The 24,820-nt window shown below is 33.2% G+C and overlaps 3 protein-coding genes and 1 long non-coding RNA gene across 5 annotated transcripts; 2 read left to right on the top strand and 2 right to left on the bottom strand.

Annotated features, from left to right (window-relative positions):
• Positions 1-1,098: 1,098 nt before the first annotated feature.
• LOC135119970 (zinc phosphodiesterase ELAC protein 2-like) lies at positions 1,099-4,890 on the bottom strand. Its single transcript, XM_064044334.1, has 24 exons — positions 4,830-4,890; positions 4,687-4,781; positions 4,534-4,603; positions 4,425-4,469; positions 3,844-4,371; positions 3,732-3,785; positions 3,609-3,680; positions 3,474-3,552; positions 3,365-3,425; positions 3,155-3,307; positions 3,024-3,092; positions 2,891-2,960; positions 2,754-2,831; positions 2,643-2,705; positions 2,509-2,570; positions 2,261-2,457; positions 2,069-2,207; positions 1,950-2,007; positions 1,704-1,775; positions 1,584-1,638; positions 1,499-1,531; positions 1,361-1,435; positions 1,236-1,306; positions 1,099-1,175 (listed from the first exon to the last, which is right to left on the bottom strand). The coding sequence occupies exons 1-24, from the start codon at positions 4,879-4,881 to the stop codon at positions 1,108-1,110; spliced, it is 2,319 nt and encodes a 772-aa protein (XP_063900404.1). The 5' UTR covers positions 4,882-4,890; the 3' UTR covers positions 1,099-1,107.
• Positions 4,891-8,482: 3,592 nt separating this feature from the next.
• LOC135119977 (ORM1-like protein 1) lies at positions 8,483-9,347 on the top strand. The gene is made up of 4 exons (XM_064044341.1): positions 8,483-8,652; positions 8,732-8,801; positions 8,886-9,034; positions 9,218-9,347. The coding sequence occupies exons 1-4, from the start codon at positions 8,525-8,527 to the stop codon at positions 9,345-9,347; spliced, it is 477 nt and encodes a 158-aa protein (XP_063900411.1). The 5' UTR covers positions 8,483-8,524.
• A 1,986-nt stretch (positions 9,348-11,333) lies between these two features.
• On the top strand, positions 11,334-15,860 carry LOC135119976 (glycogen [starch] synthase, muscle-like). Its single transcript, XM_064044340.1, has 15 exons — positions 11,334-11,366; positions 13,572-13,657; positions 13,723-13,841; positions 13,895-13,981; positions 14,033-14,108; positions 14,175-14,252; positions 14,305-14,374; positions 14,421-14,517; positions 14,572-14,632; positions 14,698-14,757; positions 14,809-14,971; positions 15,023-15,179; positions 15,250-15,417; positions 15,474-15,538; positions 15,591-15,860. Exons 1-15 carry the CDS (start codon positions 11,334-11,336, stop codon positions 15,819-15,821), a joined length of 1,551 nt encoding a protein of 516 aa, XP_063900410.1. The 3' UTR covers positions 15,822-15,860.
• A 236-nt stretch (positions 15,861-16,096) lies between these two features.
• On the bottom strand, positions 16,097-16,834 carry LOC135119963 (uncharacterized). Of its 2 annotated transcripts, none has more exons than XR_010278452.1 (4): positions 16,749-16,834; positions 16,445-16,647; positions 16,224-16,377; positions 16,097-16,167 (listed from the first exon to the last, which is right to left on the bottom strand). It is a non-coding gene; the product is annotated as an uncharacterized LOC135119963 (long non-coding RNA). The 2 variants fall into 2 exon arrangements; XR_010278453.1 differs by having other exon boundaries at positions 16,224-16,364.
• Between the last annotated feature and the right edge of the window lie 7,986 nt (positions 16,835-24,820).

The following is a 24,820-nucleotide window of genomic DNA, read 5'->3' as shown; positions in this document are numbered from 1 at the left end:
CTCTTACAAATTTCATAATCAAACGATTTAAACTATCGCAGAACCCATTTTGGGATCAACTCTTTGTGATCCCCATGCACAACAGTGACTCTATTATGAATATTCTCGTTCGGAATTTTAAAAAAGAGGCTGTGCACAAACATCTGGGTAACAATTTAAATTTTTTTAATCTAAATTTACATAATAAGTTTATTTTTCTTTTACACAAGGTTCTATTAAACTCAAATTTGTGACTGTTAAAAAATCTAGTTCCACAGGGAAAAAATCAGGAAGACACTTGTATGTTGGCGAACAGCTCATAGCATCTTACAGCGATCTAAAAGATGATGCACCTGACAAAGACACGAGCGTCTGCTTCGACGGCTGGCTAGATTTAGACGAGGGGACGGGTAAACTTTGCCCGTACACCATAAAAATCGCAACGCAAAGTTTTTTGTTGATATTAAACGCACGGCCTGCACTATAAAAAAAATTTAAAAATTCAAGATGACTTAACAGCATAGCTTAAAGGGTTCTTAGGGCGTAAAAGATTTAAATTTTTAATTATACAATATAATTTTTTTTTTTAGCCCGAACTCAAATATAATTAATAACATTAATAAATCTCTAAACAAAATCTACTAAGCAATACTTAATCAACGTAATGAGCCTCGCAAGTAAAACTTTAAAACTAATTAAATCTCTAATTGTTAACTATAGGAAAAATCCTTGTCAGCGTGATATGGAAAAAAATCAGCGAGCCGGAAAGGTCGGAGACTGAAATGGCAACGGGTCACATAAAGCGCAAAGGCAGTACAAAGGAAAACAATCCAAATGCAAAATACAGCAGAAAATCAATTTCATATATAAATAATATAAGAATGTAAGAAAAAATGAAATTCAAAATAAATTTAAAAATAAAAATAAAATGTTTCTAATTTGTATAACATAAATTAAGGTAACATATAATTATAATTAAAATTTCTATCTAAGAATACAATTAAAAAAATTATCTGTAAAAATGATTAATTCCAATTAATAACTTGATTACAATTAGAAAATTTTTAATTTATTATCGTAATTAAAAAATTTCTAGTTGATAAATTTAAAATAAATTTAATTAATTTTCTATTCATCCGAAAACAAACGGCAGAGGGAGGCCCTATACGAGGGCAAGCGCTGCGCCTGAGCAAGATCTGGTTATAATGCAAAAGCTTCAAAGCAAATTAATAAAAAAATTAAAAAATGATGGAAACCAAATCGCATATTATCGAATGCGACAAACACGTTGGCTGGAAAATCCCTGAGATCTATTAAATTTTTGATTCTGCCGAATTCAGTGAAGCGCAAGAAAAAGAGAACTAAGCAGAATCCCGCTTACCGTTGGCTAAAATGGCTGAGCATAACTACTTTAGCGTGCATATCTTGTCCAACCTTTACTGCCTCCAAAGTAGTGCTACAGAAAAATTGGAAAAAAAAATTAAAAATAATTCTGAAACAAAATGAAAATGTCAAGTACCTGTGCTTTTTCTCCTTGGCATCTTCCACAAGCCTGATGGTAAGAGGAATTAATATATATAAAAAATTAAGTATGAAAAAAATACTCAGGCAAAAAAGTTGCTTCGTGGATCAAGAGATCAGCATTTTTTCCATTCACAACTAAATTTATATAATTAAAAAAAGGAATAAAAGAGAATAAAAAAAATTAAAAAATTTAAAGGCACCCAAGGAGTGGCAGGGGCGCGTGTCTCCGGAATAAACTATTTTCCATCCGCTTTTGTGCGACACTACACATCCTTTATAGAAAAAAAACTGCAGTAGCAAATGGCTTAAATTAAGATGACGAGTAAAAAAGTTTCATTATGAAAAGTTAAGATAAGCAAAAAAATTATGTTCATTAAAAATTAATTATTTATAAAAAGGTTTTGTACAAGTAAAAATTGAATGTAAAATTGAAAGCAAACACTTACCAGTTGCTTTAGAAGAATGCACAACAGGAACACAAAGAAAATTCAGATGGGGCAAGCCCTTCAAAAAATTAAAAATTCAAAATTACCGAAATGCTCAAAAAATTAATAAAAATTTTAACGAGAGGAGTGAGCTCCACTACTTCGCAAGATTCAAAATTGGGACTAAACACGAAATCAAAATCGTAAAAATGCTTCATCTCGTCTAAATAAACGTGCAGTGCTTTCGGGCCGACCACTTGCACGGCAGGCGAAAGACAACTGCGGCGCGGCCGCATTAAATTTAATTATTGAAAAAATCGTATCGCAGCAACCCGCAATCGGACTGGCTGACGTGAGCCTTTTTTTTTTCGATCAAAATTCTTAACAGACCCAGGTGATGGTCAGCGTGCATGTGCGAAACATAACAACATTGCACAGATCGCAGCATCTGCGGTAGCCTCGCGGAGCCATAGTGGCGTAGCATTTGCCCGTACGAGCCCTCTCCGCAGTCGAGAATCAAAAGATCACCCTGAAATTAAATTATGAATAGCGTTAACAGAGATTGTAGAGCAGAATGGACCATAATTTCAAGCACATAGCAGCTGACATTTCTTAATTTTCCTGGCAAAGAAGAGCCTGTGCCTACGCAAAAGAAAAAGGAAATTAAAAAATAAATTGTTGACTGTGACCAGCAAAAACGATGCTAAGTAAGACCTAATGCTACAGCTACCACAGAATCTTTAGGCGAAGAGTCCATAGACGACACTGAAGAATCAGCTGAAAAATTATTAGTAATTATAAATTAATTCGAATTTTCTTTCGTACTCAAGCCCAGTGCATCACGTGCGGAATCTTTTTCCTTTTGAACATCGACGGGTTTAGGGATGGCGCTTTTTTGAAGGCCTGTGCGATTATTTTAAACATTCAAGCAAAAAAACGGCTCAGTAAGGGCCCTAATGAACCTTTTCGGCGCACAGGAACTAAAGTAAAGGAAAGCAAAGGCTCGCCGATGCAACAATCCCAATTTCCATACTGCAGTAAAAGAAAAATATTAACTATAAAAGATATCAAGAAGAAATAATCGGCGCATTATACAAGTTTCTTTACTGCATCAAGAGAATTTTCAACAGAGACAATCCCGTCTCGTAGGGGAATTTTATACACCTATAACGCCCGACGCATGCATTTTTATTAACAATGAAAAAAAAATAAAAAAAAGAACCAACGCTCTCGTCCAGAACAGAAAGTTTGCACTGAATGCGCAGTAATTTGTTAAAAATAATCCGATCATCACAGAAAGTTTCGTTAATAAATATGTGCTGGCCTCTACCGGGCGTGTCTGTCAGCCGCTGCATGATCTCAACGTAACGGGAGTCTAACTAGCGCAGTTTTACTCGGATGTTGCCAGATTGATTATATATTTATAGCAAAGATACAATAATTCCCCTCGGGCTTAAATGAATAATACACTCAACCGGGCCTCCCGTCTCAAGGCTGCTAAAAATAAAATAAGATAAAAAAACGAGGCGAAAGAGGTGTAAATACCCTTCAAAATAATTTCTATCAACAAACGTGTTTAAATGCAGAAAGTTTTTTTTCTTTACTAACTCCTCGAGATGCGCTTCTATACAATAATATAAACGCTTCGCATACATATATATATAATATTAACAAAAATACTTGTGGGGCAATCAATAACAAGAAAAACGTGGCCTGGATGCCCGGGAGACACGCACTGATCAGGAGTTACGACTATCATAATACAAACTGAGAAAACTTTAAATGAAAAAAAAATAATAATACCAGTGCCATTTGCTAGTGTGATGGAATCACCGTTAGCAAGACGCCCCCTACAAACTGAAAGAATCAAATTTTCATAAAATTCATATAAAAATATATTTTTAAGGTAATAAACCGCCGCGAGGGATAGAGAGTGCATCTGCCTTGCTGTTGTCTAGATTTCCGCGATGGGATTTGGTCTTTACAATGTAGCAGAGCGAAGGAAGCGAGCCGTTAAAAGGGACAACTGTGCTCGGTGAGAAGATCTTAGAAACTCGCTTTTCAAAACTATGACACTGCCTTCGCGCTGCATTGGGTAGCACAGCGGCCTCTTGCAGTGACGATCGAGTTGGGTCAAGGAGATGAGATAAATGCATTCTCCTCTCTTCTAGCGGCGTAGTATATACAATATTTTCATTAAGAGTATTGGAAAGAGGCGCGAGGATAAGAGGGACAACTGTAATGTTTTCATCTTTGTAGAATCCCAATTGCTCATGGGGCGTAACTAAATCGTGAGCGCTGTCTAAAGAAAGTTGTTTAGGAGGCGAGAGTGATTCTCCAAACTCCGTAACATTTAGATGAACGACTTCTCGTTCCATATAGTATCTAGACGAGTAAAACCACCTACTTAAACCGGGTGGGCCAAGTACATCAAAATTTTTTTCTAGTTGATAAAAAACTTTAAGTAATGAAAAATATATATAGAGGAAAAGTTACCAGTGGTAAGCTGTGCGCAAGTCTGGCTAAAAGTTAAAAAAAGGCCTAGTAATAACAAAAATAAAGCCTACCGGCTTGAACATTACTGTCGTACAAGTCAAAAAGGTACCAGGAATTCCCCCCACGGAATCCCAGTTGAGCGAATTAAGAAATATTGCTTTAATATTCATAAATTTTTTCTACTCACGATAATAAAAATGAGAACTACTTGTTAAAGAAAATGAGTTTAATATAAAAAAATAACAGGTAAGAAAAGTAGTACATCACTTTCAGATAAAAATCTTTGCATTCCTTCCCCACAGTTAAATAAATATGAAGCAGAGGTCGAAACCAATACGAAAGAAGGAGTAATTTCGCCTAAAGGTTTATGAAAAACACGTAAAAGCTTAAGTGTTAAAAATTAACCTCCTGTACCCAAAACTTCGATCTTAAAACTATCTATGTTATAGCTAACCATTGTTGCTCTCCATCTGTATAAAAAAAAACCAGAGAGAAAGCGAAAAGTGCTGGCAGAGAAAGTGCCGGCAAACTTAAGCATACGCTAATAACGCTATGGCTCCTACTCTAAGCGGGGGACCCTACATTTGGACTTTTAGTCACGTGAAACAATTGGTTCCCGGAATCGCCTTTAGTTTTGTAGAGGGAATGTTTAGTTATATATACTGAGCACTTTAGTATTAATGTAAATACGTATTTTTATAAGAAAGTCATTAATTTATAATACAATGCGGCATGAGATGTGTTCCGTTGCTACGTATAAAGTGAATATTTCGATAATTTTTATATTTATTGTTCTTAAACCTTAAACAGTTCAATAATTTCATATTTTAGTGGCTATTAAAACTAACTTTATTTCATAAAGTTATTTGAGAAGCTTTATTTAAGTTCTCATCAATAATACTTGTTGTTACGTATAAGAAAGTGATGAGGTTCTTGGCCTTAGCAGTGTAGTCATCAATGTAGATAACGGAGCGCATAGTGTCTATATTTTTGTTATTAAATATGTTTGAGTTGAGTAGAACAGCCTTACTTAAGCTATAAGGTTATCAAACTATTATATTATTAACTACCGGCGCTTAGCCCGGTATTCAAAGCTGTCTGTAGCTCCTTATAATTGCTACCGGCACCACTTTAAAGTAACTCCAGGAAAATTAGTGATAAGTTTGAACCCTTTTTAGCTCCTATTTTGGTTAGAAGTTGACATCCAACAAAAGCGTCAACAATAATATTTTTAATAATTTTTAAATTTATTTAATTTTTGGTTTATTCTATTCTATAGTTTATGACCTTATCTGCTAAGTACCGAGAACGCGAACATATTAGTAAAAAATGTGTCTACACTAAAAGTATTATTTGTTCATAATGATCCTTAATCCTACACTAAAACTAAGCTGGTCTTAACCTTAATATTGCTTTCTCAAATTAAACTTAAACTGCTTAGCCAATTATCCACCCCAAAATGGGGTTTAAGGCTGACCTAGACTCGCAGAAAGAGTTCCGCCTTTCTCCTTAATTGTTTCTAGTCTGACTTCGCGTAGTCTTTAACCTTTAAAGTTAAAACTCTGGAGCTTAAAATGAATTGGTATTTTTCTGCGAAATTACTAAATTGAACCTAGACGACAAGTGGTAAACATAGTAAGCAGTAACTGTAAAGGTTTAAGGTTATATCATAGCGCTTATAGTTAAATGTAAAACCCAAGCTGAAGGATACTCTCTATAGAGTAGTTTCATACCTGCACCTGGAAAGTTAGCCTGGACTGAGAAGCCTTGATTTACCAGAAAACTAGATTTTGACATCACTGCCTTTTTATATGTGTAACCATGTAGACTGAGGCATTTCACTACCTTACTTTAAATAATGGTTACCATTGATTAAAATTTGTAGTATATACTTCAACTTGTCGAACTATAACCATGTTAACAATAATGCTTTTTAATTTTATAGCTCAAACAACCTTATATTGTATAACCCAACTTTAATGCAGTACTGTATTAACCAAACTAAGAAGACTACATAATAATATTTAATAAAAACAAGACTTTATGAGGTAGTTAACTATTAGTAACGCTATAGCTCTTGAGTCACCCTTAAAAAGTAGTAAAGTGGAACTTTAGTGCTGGCCTACTGTTGCTCGCAGTTTCGGCCTTAATAATAGACCCCCAAGGAATCCTCAAAACTTTATACAACTTTAAAACCGACATGAAATATTCTTTTTTAAAGCTCAAAATAACTTTTTACAGTTTTAGTTTGAAAACGTTTTTTTAGGTAGGCCTAAAGGAAAAAGAAACGACGTTGAAATATATTCTGCCTTTTTTTTTTGAAGATACATCAATACCTTACACAAATTCTATTTATTAGAGACGCCGTAAAAAAGGATGCAAGAGGCGCTTGGTGGTATTTTAGAATATAAAAACTGAGCCCACAATTACATCACCCTACCATGCTCCGAACCAGCAAGGAAACAACCCTATTAACAGAAGAAATTGGTTCGGAACATAACAGCGTCGAATTTGAAACTGAAACAAATTATTTAAGGAAGCCTCAGCTTTGTACTGTTATGGCACCCTCTTAAGAGCCATCGAGAAAAATAATCTATAGAATAAGGAAGAAGCGGTTGATAAAACGCGGCAAATCCTAACAACAATCACAAAGTGGACACTACTGAACGATGAAGGAAAACAGAATAAAGGGAAATTTTCTGTTGTTAGAAACAGGTCGAAAATTGGTCTTCAGTACTTGTAAAAAAAAAACTTTGATTTATTAAATAAGGTTTTCACTGGACTACGGATGGAACATTCAAGACTTTGCGTACTCAAAACTTTTAAAGGATCAAAATGAAGTAGAACAACCTTAAATCCTTCTATAGCTGTCGTTAAATTAAAAGTTGCGTTGATAAATGCAGTTAAAAGAGTTTTTATCGAAAACAGGCTTTCGGTTGTGCATTTCGTTTAGTTCCAACTGCATCCGACGCAAAACTATAGAGGATTAAAACTTTATAGAATCCGGTGCAAAATGCTTTTTGCTTTCTCCTACTTCCCGAAGAGAAATGTACAGTTCTCTCTAGAAATCGTTGCTGAACAAAGGGCACCACCTCGTAGAGCACTAGGAAAGGAAGTATGTTGGCCGAGGGACATAGGTACCTTTTACAATCTCTATCTATTAAATCTACCAAAAACCATAATCCTTCACGCCTATTTTATACTGTCATCATCTACCACATATCTATTAATTTCTAAATCAGCAGAAAAGAGAACGGAGTTTATGTTAAATATATATAACCTGCTAATAATGGTGGCGTAATGCGCTTAGAAACCAGAAATTCCTAGTTGCGTACACGTGAGTCTTGCTTAGTAATATAAGGACTCTTTTCGGTCCTTTCGCTAGAATGAAAACCAAGATCATTGGAGATTACCTGCTTTTTGGTCGAAAAATGTAAACAAATTAACGTCCTCTGTTTCCAACGGTTAATAAAGAAGAATACTTAAAGGCTGTTGCACTCAGTTCATTACCTTAAGCGTTGTGTTTTTTTGTTTTAATTAGTAGAATTTTCTGTTTGGTAGTGTTAAATAAGGATCCTAATAAAGAACAAGTTACACAATAGTGTACTTGTAGTATATATCTGTGTTCAATTATTACGTCGCAGGCTGCTCTGTTGCCGCGCTGATATTGTGTAAAATTCTTGAGTCTTGTGATATCATGTCGTGCGCTACATTTTTTTTTCCATCGCGATTCCTTAACGGATCCCATTAACCTAGCTTAATCAGAACCTGTAATCACGAACCATGAATGGCTTTGTAAGCTTTTTAGACTTAATATACTAATAGTCAACAACACTAAGTTATCAGATATTCAATAATTTTTAATTATTATGGTATTTGTACATAACTAAAAAAGTTACAAAAGCTCTAAAACTAGAAATTAAGCACAAATGAAGCAGCGTTGGCATTCCCTTGAAAATGCCCTTAAAGAAAGGTTGCGCAATCCCTTGGTGGCTACCACACGGCGTTTTCTTGGACTTTGTTCTGGGTGTATAACGTTATTAACGTATTCAGTTTGTTCATTAGGGGGAAAAAAAGTCTCTTGCCCCTTTAAATAATTAATGAGACCTGAAAGTGAAAATCCTAAATCTTATAACGATTTAATTTCGTTAGAACCAAACCAAAGCATCTCTTTATTATCTCAAAAAGGCTCCTACCTTACATATGTTTTATTTATAGTCGCCTTAAGGTTTCATTTATTAACATTATAAAAAACGTTCAAATATTATATAAACTCTCACTTTTTCTAAGCAATTATTTTATATTAGAATTATTGTGGGAGTCTTCGAGGATGACCCAGGAAACGCTTGGACCATAACCAATTCCGTTCACAATCTGGTTAAATGTTTGATTTGCCTTTTTTTCATCTCTATTTATTATATTAGACTTTATTGTTTAAAAATTCAATAATTTTTTTAACAGGTGACTTATATTGTCTTTCACTGGATCAAAGGCGTACCCAATGACAATCAGCAGAGTAGTCTGGCGCTACTAACTTTATGGGAGCAACTGGATAACGGAAAGCAAAACACTATAACTAGGAAATTTTACACTCTCGTGCCGATTTTCTTGTAATTTTTTTAATAATCGTTTAAATTTTTTATTATATGAACTATAAAACAATTAAACTTTAAGCCTAATTTAACCTTTAAACCTTACTCAGTCGAATTTTCTATATAATTTATATTGGCTTTAAGTTATATAGCATTTTTATGTAAGCAAAATTTTCACTAAACTATTTATACAACTAATAGAATACTTATAGCTAACCACTACTGCGTTGGAAAACAGTTCTGGTTCAATTTTGCTCAGTTTTGTATTATTTTGGTAGCTAAATTTCCGTTGATGCATAAAAAGAGAATATTTGGGATTGGTAAATATTAAAATGGTATTTTTTTTAATTTTTTTTTTGTAATATAAATACTTTAAAAGAAGAGTTACTAAAAATACATTTAATTTTTTTTTTTTACTTTAAAAAGTTAGGCTTACCAAGGCTTGGTCTTACATAATAGCTCCACCCCTTGCAGCAGCTATTATTCTCATTAAGCTTTTATAAATAATAAAGGCGTAGATTAGTATACTTCACAAACGCTTGGACGGAGATTCGCTTTTACTCTGAGCTTGTGGTTAATCTTTATATTGCTCCGGTTAGGGAAACTATTAAAGAGCAGGGAAAATTAAGGCCTTACAGAAGAAAACGAAGTAATTATTTATGGAGTTGCCGAGGAAAAATTAAAAGTTACCTTTAACCAGCTTTTATTTACACCGCCACCTTTAAAATTTTACCGCCAATTTGAAAATGCAGGAAATTAAATATAAATATTATTGACCTTTTTCAGCAACGTGCGCCTTTCAAAAGGTGATATATAGTAGGCATGCTTATCATACTCCTTTAAGTTAATTATGGATTACACGTAACAGTAAGAAAGATTTTCCTTAATGTGTAAAAGTTAACCCATTGGCAGATTCTTAGCAACAAAGAGCTAATTAAACATTGATAACATTTTTATTTACCAAAAATATATAAAAAAACGTTCAGAAACCCGGGCCGTACTCATCTATTATCGAGTCGATTTGCACTTTCAGAAGTTCAGGAGCTCTGTAAGTCAAGAAAGACTTTGTTGTTATGTCTTTTGCAAAATTCGTAAAAAAATTATTCTACAATATATAAACAATAAAAATGGGAGAGGAGGTGCATTAAAGTTGCCTGTAGACCGTTGCTTTGCATCTATTTAGTTAATTTTAACTCTTATTTTTAAAACTGAATTAAAGTCTATCGCAACAGGTTCGTTGTGTTCGGTCAACGTTATGTTTTCAGTGTTTACATCGGGTATATAATAGGCGTAACTTCCCTTCCATTATGTTGGTAAAGTGCGGTTCTTTGTAATTTTCTAGCCACGAAGAGATCTATAAAGCAATAAGTTATACCTTAAAGCGCTTAAAATCCCTTTAAAGTTAGTCAAAAAATCTTTTATAGAAAAATGTTTGCTAGATGCTTTAGAGAACCTCTCTACGATGGCCAAAAAAAAATTATATGTTTAGCCTATTTTTTTGCATTTTATTAAAATAGAAGTGCTATTCTATATAAAGGAAAGGCTACATAAACAACTTCACAAGCTTTTGTTTTAACAGAAAAGTGCAGCTGCCGACTAGTTTTTTTTAATTCTTTGTAAGTAATTTTACCGCATGCTTTTACCTCCGTTAAAGTCTTAAAATAGTACTTTGGCAAAGACTGAAAACTTTACAAGAGAAACATTACTTTTTCTTAAACTTTAGTTTAATATTACTTACAGCCTCCCAGCAAAGAACTTTTTCACTGCCTGCCGACCCTCAGCTAATCCGAATGTTTTGTAAATTTATTAGTTACACGTAAATATTTGGAGAATTATTTATCAAAACCGAATAATAGTAAACTTAAAGTTAACTGTTAGTATAGAACTTAGAAAACTTATCCTCTTTATATATTTTTTAATTGTAACGTTCGTTCTTTCAATAACAAAGCAAACTAAGTAAAAGAGTCAATTTTAAGAAAACCAGTGGTATGAAGAAAAATATCAGGAAACATATCGTATTTTGAGGAAAAGGAGTTAAATTTATATATATTGAGTTAAATCTAAATAGGATAACTAAAAATTTTTCTTAGAAGGAGAATAAGTCAATTATAAAACAGTCTACACTTTACTTTATTAGGTAATACCTCTCGTCTGTACAATCACTGAAAATTTTGTACGGAAACAAAGAAAAACATCTTAAAAAAACCCTATAAAGTAACAGCATATTCGAATATTGTTTAATAAATAAATGGCTAACTATGCGTACAAAGTAATTGTAGTCTTGCTTGGCTTATTATAAGCAAACTCAAATAAAAAGATGCGGCCAGCTAAGGCCTGTGAAGGAATTGAGGTTGGTGTTTACTTGGATCTTTTCTAAAGAGAGAGCAAATTCTGACTAGCTACCGGTTTGGAGTGTAATAAAAACTATTTATTAACCTATGCAAGTGCCTACATAGATTTAACTAATCTTTAATAAACTTAGTTTGTAATCTGATTTAGGGTAACAACATTGTTTTCTAGTTTAGGGTCGTATTTTGTGCATATTGAACACTTTTAAATTATAGGGGCTCTTTCTAAGTAATATCGTTTCTATCTCCAAGGTGAAAGCAACACATACTTGTAAAGTGTAGAAACCCTACTTCTGAGTTCATCAGGAATGATTTTTTACGATAAAAAAAGGAAAAATCGCACATGCCACTTCTATTAACACCATCAGAACAAATAACCACAAAGCCTTCTTATATCTTTGGAATAGGATAACGTTGGCATTAAAAACCTTTTCAATGAGAAAGAGCAGAAGATAAATGGAATAGGTCTACATATCTTAAATAGCTGGAAATGTTTGATTATACAATTAACAAGAGTATTATCCATCTTGATTTAATAAACTTTAGTTGAATGTTAGGGTATATGTTAATTTTCTATATAGAAGTTAATTTTCACTCTTTAATACATTTAGCTTATCTCACATATTAGTAAGTATTTTTATGTCGAAATTTTTATGTAGCTGGATACGGAGTTTTAACGGAAGACTATCTCTTTATCTTTGGTTAACTCAAGAGTAGCGCCTCAGTCGTTATTGTTTAGAAAATAGATAAGCACTTAATTTAAGGGTCTCGCCAGTTCATCCATATTGTAAACTCTAGAAGTTAAGCCGAAAGGCAAAAAAGTTTAAGTTAAACCAATATTGGAAATTCCCCAATTAAAGAGAGGAATAGCTAGTTATTAAGAATGTACCTACGAAGCCTGCACTGCCATAGCAATAAAAATATAATGGTTATAGAGCTCTGGCTGTTAAAAATAGAATACTTTAATTAACTATAGTTTTTTCTATTGACCAACATGTAAAACTTATTCCTACTTTAGATGAAGGAATCTGTAAGTTAATGATAAGCTGGCTCCCTTCTCCGCTTATAGAAAGAGTTATAGATGGTATCCAAAAAAGGTATGTTCTGGTAGTAAGCATAAATAAGCTTCACCACATTACTTTCTTTATCTCTTCAAATACTTTAATCTTAAATTTGTAAAGGGTAAAGTTTTTAAAAAACTTAAAGTGACAAAGCTGTTCTTTACATGTAAGATATCTATGGCTACGGCAGGATTGTATACTTTAGTTTAATAATTATTCTAGCGAATGTTTTTCTTATATCGACATTTTAAATCAAAAGAAAGCTTCAGAGAAAAAAAACTTGAACTTGTAAAAATGTTTTATGTAGGCTGCCTTCAGTTTTAACTAATCTTTCTCTTTAGTACACGATATTCAACAAGTTTTTAAAAATAAAAATATGAATAAAAAAAAATCACTTGTTTTTGAAGTATCATGGGAAGTAGCTAATAAAAGTTATTTTTTTAACCCATTGTTTGAAAAAAATTATTAAATCATTTATAAAAGTTGGTGGAATTTATACAGTACTTCGTTCAAAAGCGGCTTCTAGCGTAAAGTTTATAGGAGCTGAAAACTACTACTGCCTAGGCATTTGGAATAAAAACTTTGCCTCCCAGGAAGTAGAATTTATAAAACCGGTTGAGCCTGCCATAGAAAAAGGTTTTGACGGCAAAGCGATGTATTATTATAGTAATTCAATCTTTCATAAACTAAGTTCTCGACAAAATGAAACAGCATGGAGCGATATCTGTGTATGGAAACTGGCTAGTGGAGGGTAAAATAAGAAAAAATTTAATTATGAAAGTAATTAAGTTTATATTAAAAAAACAGGAAATCCAAATATCATATTATTTGATTTACTCTCTCAGGAACACAAGCTGAATGAGTGGAAATACGATCTTTATGAGAAAACTCACATAAGTTTACCTTTTAATGTTATTTCCAATATGTTTCGTATATTAAGTATTACAAATTAATATTTATTTCATTAATATTATTTGGAGCTTACAATTTTAGGATTTAGAAGTAAATAACCCAGTTCTCTTCGGATACGTAGTAGCTTGGTTCTTTGAATTGGTAGGCCTTTATTTATGTATTGTACTGAGCGGAATCCTCCCGAAGATTTTATAATATCCCATCTTGCTTATCTTCTAAAAGTTATCTCTATAGCTAGTAAAGGAACTGTCTACTGCTTTTATCGTTGCGCACTTTCACGAATGGCTTACCGGAATAGGATTAATTCTTTTGCGAACAAGGTACCTTAAATGCAGAAGTTTAGTTGATTTATAAAAATAAACATCAGCTAACTAAGAGCGTAAAGACAGATCAATATCGCTACTGTATTTACCACCCACGCAACGGTCTTGGGAAGGCGAATTTGCGCAAAGGGGGGGGATTTTTATAATAATTTAAAATGTATTAACAGTGACAAAGAGTCAGGTACAAAAAAGTAAAAAAGTAAAATACTGTTCATGCTCATAATTAAATCTTAGGAGATTTAAACATATTTCATCTTTTCTGTATTGAACGTGCTGCTGTTCACTCAGCGCATGTTTTTACTACAGTAAGCCACGTTACCGGTATCTTCGTGGTATCTTTAATAAAATATGAGCTAAGAAGTCGTCCAATAGGACTGGAGACTCAATATTTATTAGGGAGAATTCCAGAGGTTATTTTGCCCAATGGTTTGAACTTATCGAAGTTTTGGTTGGTTTCAGTAAATAGTTTCGTATAAAAAAATTAGCAAATTAATAAAATTTGACTATCGTTAAGCGCTTTGCACGAATTTCAAAATCTTCATTCTCAGTACAAGGCCGTGTTAAATAAATTTACACAGGGTCATTTCTACGGGTAACAATTACTAATATTATTCAATTTAAGAAACTCACTGCTTGTGTAAAAGTCACTTGAATTTTGATTTGAATGAAACGCTGTACTTTTTTATAGCCGGGCGGAATGAATACTCCAATAAGGCTTGTTATAGGACATGTGAGTTTTTAAACTAACCATAAAAAATAGGGGGTCGATCTTTATCTTGAAGCGCTTGCACGCTTGAATTACCGACTGAAGAAAGAGGAAAGTGAGAAAACTGTTATAGCCTTTATCATAATGCCAGGTACTTCATTATAACAGCTCTTAAAAATTTAATTCTTTTTCTCATAATGTATAGGAACTACAGAAAACTTCAACGTGGAGGCGCTTCACGGGCAAGCAATTATTAAACAAATCACGTAATTTACTAACCATACTGGTAACAATTCTCAAAGGCAAATAAAAATTGTTATTTACATAATAGAGACACCGTCGCAGAGGTAAAAGAGAGTATTGGGAAGAAAATTTATAATGACGTCTGCTGGTAAAAATCCAGCAATAAAGTATCTCACGGCCATAAACCCAAGTACTTTAGCGGACTTGTGCCCAAAAGCGAAGAGTTGCTTTCCGGCGAAGACATCCGCAGGTTGAAGCAAATGCTATATCGCTCACAGCGCACCAATCTGCCGCCCGTCTGCACCCACAATCTGAGTAATTCAGAAGAGGATAAGATAATCCTGAGCATCCGGGAAAAACAGGTACATCGCGTATCACGTGGTATCGACAAGAGGCCGTCACCCTCGCTACAGCTGTTCAATAACGAGTGCGACAGAGTCAAAGTAGTCTACCATCCGGAGTTTCTGTGCTCTGCGTCCCCGCTGTTACCACTGGAATACGAACACTTTGTTCGGGGCTGCCACTTGGGCGTCTTTCCCTCGTACTATGAGCCGTGGGGGTACACGCCAGGTATACTGAATCCTGACAACCTCAACAGCAGGAAATTTTAAAACAGCGTGACCTTTTTTTTTTAACCCAGCCGAGTGCACAGTGCTCGGAGTCCCTTCAGTTACTTCCAACCTGTCTGGCTTTGGTTGCTTTATTGAGGAAATCGTCAAAAGCAAAAATGTGGATCCAGCAGATTTCGGTATATATATCGTGGACAGAAGATTTAAGGCCCTTGATGAAAGCCTCGAGCAGCTCGTTGGTGCTGCTCTTGTAGTTCATATTCAACTTTTTACTCAAAACTTAGTATTTTTTTAGATTACATGCACCGCTTTACTAAGCTCAATCGAAGAGAAAGAATAAACTTAAGATATAGAAACGAGGTTGAGTCATACAAAATGACAGGTTTTACAAAGATTTACTTCTATTAAATAGAGATTGTCGCAGCTGCTTAGCTGGACAAAACTTTGTAAGTACTATAAAAAGGCACGAGATTTAGCTCTTCGAAGAACATTCAGCGATTACCAACCTGATAAGGAGCAAAAAGAGGACTCAAAAATAACAAATCTCAATGATGCACTGAGCCCGAAACACACACCCTTGTACAACTCAATCGAACGCAGGGCACCGAAAAGTTGTTCGTCTAAAATAAAGGCGGACCATTAAATACTATAACAATGGTCTTAAACAAAATCCTATTTTAAAATTACCTTCAATAAAAAGTAGCTCAAAAGGATTGTGAAATTAAATCCTTAATCTGCCTTCTAGACTCTTCTAAGTTGGCACAATTTTTATTTACAACTTTTTTATCTTAAAAAATTAATTTACAGTAATAAAAACATGAATTTTTACCAACAAAAATAAAGACAGCAACAACTTTAATGTTAATTAGTTACTAATTTTAATATAAATTGTTATAAAAATTTTACAGAGCAACCTAAATTTTTCGGTTCTTTTGGTAATTGAAAGTTAATTTCTTTCAAAGCAAGAGTTTTTGCTTTTTCAAAAGAGCCTATTTAAGTAAAATAAATTACATTCTAATATAAAAAAAAACTTTAAAAAAAAAACCTGAAACACCAATAACAGAAACAACACAATCACACTTGGTAAGTCGATTAAGTAAAGTTAAGGCACTTCTGGTTTCTTTATGAAAATTCCGTGCACATCGAAGTAAGCAGATTTTTGCAGCATTTGAATCTATAAACTTAGCTATGAAGGTTAACTTTTATATGTGTTTATAATAAATAAGATATAAGGCCTAAAAAAATGTATAATGCTCTAATTTTAACCTTGAAGCGACGACCCCAGCTTAACTAACTTTACTTCACCGTGTAAAACCAGAAAAGCTTCTCGCAATACCTTAAGGAATTCCTTAGCGTCACAAGATTCTGCAAATTTCGTACTGGATAACCTTGCCACTAAATATCTATTCTTAAATCGAGGCATATTTATTTTTGAAGCTAAAGCGCATTTAACGGCTGCGTTTTTTCTTCTATGAAGAATATTCGCAAAAAATATAAAGTTAGAGGTGCAAATAGTTTACTGAACGTATAAATAAAAATCTGAAAGAGTTAAAAATGCTAAATGAAATACCGATAGATGCTTGATATGCTGATATCGACGGCATGGTAAAGTTTTAATAAGGTAACGCGGACGGGCCTTAAATTTAATGTTCAAAATAGCCTTCGCCTTATTGGCAATAACGTCCTCGCTTCAAGTGCGACAAAATAAACTGATGCGCCTTTTAACAAATACGCCGTGGTTTGCGCGCAATGATACACTTCACCACGAACTACGGTCGAGCTGCTGACCACACTCTAAAAATGATGCCGTCGCCCTCTACGAACGGATAGCTGGGCGCGCTAACCGCCTACTAGGGGAAGGAACTTCCTTAGGAGTTGGGGAACGGCGCACAATACTGCCGTCCCCTCGACACACTCTTAGCAGGACAAATGCAAGCTAAGTTTGGTGGTCTAAAATGAATTTGAAGGACACATGTTAAGATAATATTTTTACTTGCGCTCGTGGGTAACTAAAAACCTCTTTGAGTGCTCGTGTATTCGAAGTTGTTAACTCGACCAAGCACCAGGAAACGCCATTAATAAATAAATAAATATAGGGAGGCATGGACTCCAGTTTTTCGCCATCGCAGCGAAAGTCAAGTCCGGTATGTCCACGCTACCTCTTGGGATAGTCATGACATTCCTTTAATATAAGTAGCATTAAATAACACTTGAGGTGCTTATGCTCCAACTAAACAGTCTGTATAAATTCCTCGAAAACTGAAAAAGACAGTTGCGTTGGTAGAATTCGGACCCACGGCGACGCTTCATCCCGGGGGTTTGTCTTTAAGCCGTTTAAAAAAATTCACTGGTGCGGCTCTCATTACGATTTTTTAAAGGATTTATTTTTTAATCTGTTGGTCGGCGCTTGTAGAAACCGAGAAGAGCATCTGTAAGAGTCAATAAATAAAATTAGCAATTTTTTCCCTTCTCTCGACCGTTTCCTAAGTTATAGGTTTTGTATGCCTAACTAGTTGGATAAAAATGTATACATAACAGTTATTTGAGAACAGCTCTATGATAATTTTTATTTAAATATATTTTAGTGACTAAGAAATCTTTCGTATGGGTATACTAGTTTACCAAGTCGTCTATTATTGATCAAAGATAGCTTGCATACTGAGAGCAGATTTAAGCCATATATTTAATAAAAATTGTCTTTTTTGTTTTTTTCTTCTCTTTGTTATTACAAGCATAAATTATCATAAGCTCATTCTTAGTTTTCAAAGTCGCGAGACAGTGTTTATTCGATTCAAGTAACTGTAAGTAACTACGAGCAACAACTTATCCTTACATAACGTTATTAATTTTGTAAGGTTCTAAAAATACTTTAAAGGATTCTTCCTATTTTTGCTATAATTACTGGGTAGAGGGAGGAAGAGATGGAATAAAAAAAAATTAAATAAAATTACTGTATATCATCAAAAATTTTATGTTGTTTAAATAATGGTACAAGGGGGAAGATAATGATCTTTTTTTTCCAGTTTAATTATAAAGTTGAATGATTTGGTCGTAATTATATAAAAAGTTATCTCTAATACTATTAATATAACTATTACTATTATATGTATTATTATACTTACTAGAGGTGACCATTTTCATATCTAGAATTTGTAAGGTAGAGTAAGTAATAGCGTTTGTAGAGCCCAGAATAGTCTTTAGTCCTTGGGAATTTTTTAAAATTATTTTTTCTTTTCAGGAAATTAACTTTCGATTTTAATATCTCTAACTCCTTTTTAAAGCGGCGTCCGTTGTTCTGAAGTAGCAGAAGAAATAACCATAACCACCTTAGAAATAATATAGGGAATAGAGAGGTTTATGTAAAAAAGATATATATATATTTTTATATTCCTCAGTAAATTAAGTAAATTAACAAACAAAATAAATTAGTAAAAGTGATATAAGTACTGATAGTAAATTGTTCAAAACAAGAAAAAAATTAAACAAGAAATATATTTATGCCAAGTCCTTTTTATATAACCTTTCCTTCTCCTTTGAAAAAAAAAATTGTGGGTTTCCAATAAGCTAGTTACAATTATTTATTTATAACTCGTTTATCTCATATAACTTAAACTGCTTATTCTAAATTTCCTCGCTGATTCTGGAGAAGGTTGAGCCCCTTGATTCCCTCAATATAGTTTTGTTATATAAAGCTTACACTGTAGATATATACACTAAGGTTATAATTAATTAGGTTTTTATGATTATCTTTTCCTTGTAAGACCTTGAGTTAAATACTCCGGCCTCCATCATCAATCTCTTTTTCTTTTTTTCTCATGGATTATCAATGTGAAGTATCTATATGAACTGATTTAACTAGGTTTAACAAACCACCAATATTAATGATTATTTTAACATATATATGCTGGTATTGCATTAACTATTAATCAGTAATAAATTCTAAAATAATAAAACCTGTTAACCAGTAACCATGGAGGTTTATTGAGCTTAGTTAAACTACCTACTGCATTGGTAAACTCCGAGAAAAAGGGCCCAATGAACTCTTATATGGGGCGGTTCAACTTAGAGGTCTTAAAGATAATAATCATAAAAATCCAATTAATCTTAATTCTTGTATAGCTTTATAGTGTAAGGTTCTTATAGTAAAAGGACATGATTTTAGAAATTGTACTTTATTGTCTGATAGCCTGTTTTCATTGGTTTATTTTACCTTGAACTGTAATTAGTATATAATGGTCCCTGAACAGATAAACTGTTAAACTGTTATTCATGAGCATAGATAACTCAGTCTCAGAATTATTACAAAACCTTTAAAAACAAAAATTTTATTATTAAGTAAATTTGATAGCACAAGGATTCCACTTAATTAAAAGCCTTTTTGGGTATAATACCATATATCCATCCTATACTTAATCATATACATATAAATTAAACTGAATACATATTTTAATTTAAAAGTTTGTAATTCTTTATTTATTTCTCGTGAGAACTAAATTTATGTAGAGTAGCCTAACAATTACCGAATATGAAAGAAATTTGAGAAAATTACCTTACGCATACGTAGTTTTATTAACTAATTATCCTACTGTTTTTGGTTTCCCGTTTCTTTGTTAAATGAGCTGCTTAAATTTCTAATTTACTTTAAAAAATAATTTTTTTGGAATTTTAAAGCAAAAATTTGGGTTAAGGACTTTTGCATGTGTTATATACTTAGTTCCATCACACTCATGACTTTTTTGAACTGCTGATCTCGTAAATTTGATAACTTTATGTTGAATTTAGCCTCTATTACTGTGACCTCACTGCTTAGTCCACTCTTTAATTATATATATTTGTTAATAAAATAACGTTAATTATAAGGTCAATGCTCCTTTAAATTTTATCAACTACTTAAATGTATTTTATGATTTATCAAGATAGAGCACCATCTAAATTTGCAGTGCAATGCTCTTCTACAATAAAAAGTAAGTTATGAACCATGTAGTTCTATGCATTCACATGTGTATCTTATTTACAAAATAAGTGTTTGTTTAACATTAAAAAAAAAGTAAATTTTATAGGAATGATTCACCTATACCTGACCATACTGAAGTTAAAAGGTTAATAAATGTGCTGGTAAACCCTCTTCAAACAAAATGACACAAGTCAAAGGTTAGGAAGGAAAATAATAATACATATATGACAAGGTTGATTAAAATTATGCGCAAGGGCTACGCCCCTATCAGCCTGGTTGCTATATAGCAATTTTGGCATAAGTAATGAATTATTCCACCCTTTGTTTTACACCCAACTTCCATAACTTATCAAAACATGCAACTAAACTTGCATAAACTAAGAAATCTTAGAACTCGCCTTTTTAATGATATAAAAAAATAGTTGACTACCATTGAAACCGAAGAATTCTGCTAAGTCCTTCACATAATACTGTGAAGACTGCTGAAAACTTTACAATACTACGGTTTATAAGCTGGTAAATTTTGGACTCTTCTAAGAATGCGATGCACAAGATACAGCTAACAGCAACAATACCGCGGCGAACCTCAAGATTACACTTCATTATGTTGCACCAACCAAAGTACCCTGAGTTAAATAACAGAAAATTCACTAACGCAAATAAAATTTCCGAAAAAATAAAAACGTGAAAACAAAATCAAGGTACCAATTTTAGTTTTCAGTCTACAACATATCAAGCAATTGTTATCGGGCACCTTAATAAAGTTAAAGAAACCTCGACAATGTAAGATTTGAATATATAGGAGTCCTAATCGACTTCAAATTAATGAAAACCGATAACCTCTACTGAAAGGAAATGCGTCCCTTATAATGTATATATAACGATGCATGAAGAGAAACTTCTGTAGTTAAGCTCGCAAAATACGTGGATTATAGTAAAAGCATTAATCAACAAAATCTAAGGAACACAGTTCAACCGTTTCAAAGTAAAAACGGGCGTTCCGAGCCTGAAGCAGATTATAGGGCTATCAACAGCGTCCTGTCCGACTGTTATTAAGCTTTAAACTTCGTTATTTTTAAAAAAATAGCCAGACTTACGATGTCCTCAGACTAAAAACGGGTTGAATTAGTTACAAAATGTTTTTAAAAAGTGCCTGATAATTAGTGATTATCGTCCCCTCAGTTGGTTGTCATTTCTTAAGAAAAATTTTAAAATTCTAAAATAATTTGTGCTTCAAGAAATGTGATAGCTCTTGACCAAAATGGCTTTTAGGGACAAATTTTCTACAACACTACAAATACTACGTGTACTAAAAAAGCTACCAAATTCTATAATCAAAAAAAAGGACCTCATACTACTTGATATAGCAAAGGCCTCTATTAACGTATGTCATGGCAACCTTTTTACAAACACACTCTTTTTAACTGTCCCCCAGCTATAATTAAGATTTTATTAGTTTTCTTGATATAGAAAAGTTATGAACAAAACGCAATGACTCACTACTATGCGTGCATGAATTTTAAGGAGAGCCCCTAAGGCTTCTTGTTGTTTTCCTATACTTTTTTCCATATTTATGGAATACCTTTTAGTCACTAAAGGCCAAGTATAGCACTTTTTGCGGGTAATGTGAATCATACATTCTATTAAAATTATACACAATACACAACTACACATAAAGAACATACACATAATCAAATCACAGGCTAATAGAAAATTTTCACACTTTATTCTAGCATTAACCACTAATATTTTAATGTTTAAAATCCACAGATGAAATAATAATTACAATATAAACATAAGGATGACCTAGTTGTTAGTTAAAAATATTTTACGTTGTCCTTTTTTTGTTTTGGTTTGATTTTTTATAAATTCAGGGCATCGAGTTCTATACCTAAGTTCTTTGTTTCTTTAACCATTGTAACTAGACTTTTTCAACTTCTTCATACTTGTAAGACCTTCATGCATTCAACATTTTTTTTTGATTAAGTGACGCTTGATTACTTTGATTTTTATAAAAGGATCCGTGAATTCTGGTTTTCAAGGGAGAAATTAGAGTGATTTTTTACGTTTTTAATGCTTTCTATCAAAGCTAATTTTACATTGATAGTAATAGTCTCCCATTTTGCCATTTCGACCTGAGTTATGAAAAGAAACCAACGCAAAGGTGTTTTTCGAAAATGAAGATTCGAACAGTTGGGAGGGGGAAGAAACTTGTTTAAGGTGTACATCATATAAGTTTGTTGTTCGATTTAGAGTCAAATCCTATCACTGCAATTTTTTTTTTAGAAAAATGCAATATTGTATTCTCGAATTTTATGTCATAAATAAAGCTTTTCTAAACTTATTTTTAAAATATTGACCGCGTTATAACCGGACTCGTTATATTGGAGGTTGACTGTATTTAACTTAATAGTACTGACTCCCTCCTGATCTCGGTAGCATTAATGAAGAAGAGCGGGTTGGTTGGTCAATGCTTTCCATGCAAATTTTTGACGTAAAATCTATGTACCTTAAAACATACGTAAATGTATTAAATGTAAATAAGATCTCGACTTTAAATTAATCCCCAGCATATTATAGAGACTGTAAAAACGCTCTTTAAAGAAGAGCCGCTGATTACGCAAAACTGAAGACAAGGTTAAACCTGCTGTTTCGTATGCTCAAAGTATACTGTAAATTCCTCTGATAAAATTTAACAAACTCAAGTAAACTCGACTACTATTGAACTTACAATGGGCCTACTAACTAATACGCTAATTTCTCTCATATGTGTGATATATTTGATAAATTGGCAACGGACCTAGGCCCTTATGGTACTAGTTGAAGTAGACTTGGTGGGTACAAAGTTCTGTACTCTATCTTTGAAGCGGATTCGCTATAATAAGAGAGTGTTATCTACTCCCAATCTCTAAGCTGGAACTGGTTAGCGTAGAATAGCGCTGTTACAATGCTATTTTCTAGTAGTACCATCTTCAAGCATAATTTTCAAGATTGTAAGGTTTACTCGTACGAGAGCAATTTAAAAGGCGCTAAATATACTAATATAGAGTTGTTAGATGCTTAGACTAGTTTCGAGGCTAGATTGAGCAGTTCTTTAGCTCTAGGATTAGTATCTGGGAAAGGCCTCGATGTACTTATAGCAAAGTGCACATGACGACCGCTTCTATATTATTCGTTAAGTAGAGATACAAAAATAAATATACTTCAGGATCCTAATTTTATTATAATCGCTGTTTTATTACTTCTGTTTAGCTGGTGGCTGCTTGAATCAAAACTATAAACTGTCTGATCATTAATGTCTTCTCAAATATTTCTTATCCCAAGTTGCTTGTACTTAGAGGGTAAATCTTCCCTAGCCGTCATTTTCACTGAAGGCGGCATCGTGGAATCACTTGTAGTACTGAAAAGTTGTTGTCCCTGTAAAAAAATTTATTATACTTCAAGAGAGATTGGAGGAGGTAATAAGCAAGAGTAAAGGAAAAGTTGTCTTCAAAACATACTATCTCTCTAGATTTCACAATTCTCCCCGTTGTCAAATTAAGTATAGTGTTCTCAATAGAATCTGTCGGTTTGGAAAAAAGAATGCCCTAAAGTGGTCGATCTTCAGCAATTCTTTTTAAATCTAGGATCATGAAATATGCTTTCACAACCCAGAGGTTTAAAGTAATCAAAGTCCGCTCGATGTAAATCCAAAAACTTCATTAGGCGATTTTAGTTAATTTTTTTTTTCATGTTAATTAACATGTTGACCGCGTCGCGTAAAGCCTTACTTTATCAATACTTCTGGTAATTTAGGCTGTCTAGTATACATAGAGTCATGTACACATTTTCTGAATACTTCTTTCACTTAGCATGTATTGTGGTATATCTTAAGATATGTTAATTATATAACATCCGCATTTTCTCAGTTTTTGGACGTTTGTCATCATGTATTTACTGCCCTTATCGGTTCTAATTTCCTCAATTATAGCAGCTGTGGTAGTTATATTAAGTTTTTATATATTTATTGTATCCTTTAACCCATTGAACGATTAAATTTTTTAATAACTTTACATAGTTAACTTATGGCTTTGTTAATTGTTATTATGGCTGCTAAAGAGAGTATTCCAGTGTTTTAAAGGCACTTTAAAAAAAAAGATAAAGGTGAGACAAAATATACGGCTTATGGAGTTAACAAGTTATCCAAAGGTTAACTTAATTATCTATAATGTGATAATTTTTATGCTCTTTACTGAGAAAAGGAGGAGAGAGAGATCAATTTATTATCCCAAAAAAGAAAGGGTATTCATATCTTTAAGGAAGTAAGCAAAAATGTGGAACAGGAAAACAACGTATTACACGTGCAGTAACAGCTTTAACTCAAAGAGGGTAAATAGGTAAAAGCCTACCGGGATAGGGAGTTGTCGCCGTAGCTCAGCGGTTAAAAGCATATGAAACGCACACTTAAGGTAGTGGTTATGATTCCCACCGTCGCGGTTTTCTTGGATTAGCCTACGCTGGCCGTCCAGTCTCCAAAATTGGTTTCTTATTTAAAAGATTACTTGTATAGATCAGGGCTCTATCATATTAAACAAAATAATTCTCTAGAAATGCTAGTTAATTAATGTGCCCTACTGAGGTCAAACGAAAGAAGAGAGAAGGTTTTCTTTTCTTCGACTAATTCTCTCACCCACACTGTGGACGACTTA

Source organism: Zophobas morio, unplaced genomic scaffold (genome assembly GCF_036711695.1).
Source record: "Zophobas morio isolate AGI-343-1 ecotype UQ-CSIRO unplaced genomic scaffold, CSIRO_AGI_Zmor_V1 ptg000325l, whole genome shotgun sequence".
Classification (NCBI taxonomy): domain Eukaryota; kingdom Metazoa; phylum Arthropoda; class Insecta; order Coleoptera; family Tenebrionidae; genus Zophobas; species Zophobas morio.
Note: the sequence above shows the minus strand (reverse complement) of the source record. Positions and strands in the feature narration are given on the sequence as shown.

Bases quoted from the DNA above. Each gene is read 5' to 3' on its own strand.
- LOC135119970 (XM_064044334.1), bottom strand. From the start codon at position 4,881: ATGGTTAGCTATAACATAGATAGTTTTAAGATCGAAGTTTTGGGTACA. The intron at 2,961-3,023 runs GTATAATGCGCC...CTTTTACTGCAG, and splicing joins TTGATGCAGTAAAGAAACTT to TATGGAAATTGGGATTGTTG. The intron at 1,436-1,498 runs GTACTTGACATT...ATTTTTCTGTAG, and splicing joins GCCAAGGAGAAAAAGCACAG to CACTACTTTGGAGGCAGTAA.
- LOC135119976 (XM_064044340.1), top strand. From the start codon at position 11,334: ATGCGGCCAGCTAAGGCCTGTGAAGGAATTGAG. The intron at 14,253-14,304 runs GTAACAATTACT...CTTGTGTAAAAG, and splicing joins ACACAGGGTCATTTCTACGG to TCACTTGAATTTTGATTTGA. The intron at 15,180-15,249 runs GTATACTGAATC...TTTTTAACCCAG, and splicing joins GCCGTGGGGGTACACGCCAG to CCGAGTGCACAGTGCTCGGA.
- LOC135119977 (XM_064044341.1), top strand. From the start codon at position 8,525: ATGAGACCTGAAAGTGAAAATCCTAAATCTTATAACGATTTAATTTCG. The intron at 8,802-8,885 runs GTTAAATGTTTG...TTTTTTTAACAG, and splicing joins CCAATTCCGTTCACAATCTG to GTGACTTATATTGTCTTTCA. The intron at 9,035-9,217 runs GTAATTTTTTTA...TACAACTAATAG, and splicing joins ACTCTCGTGCCGATTTTCTT to AATACTTATAGCTAACCACT.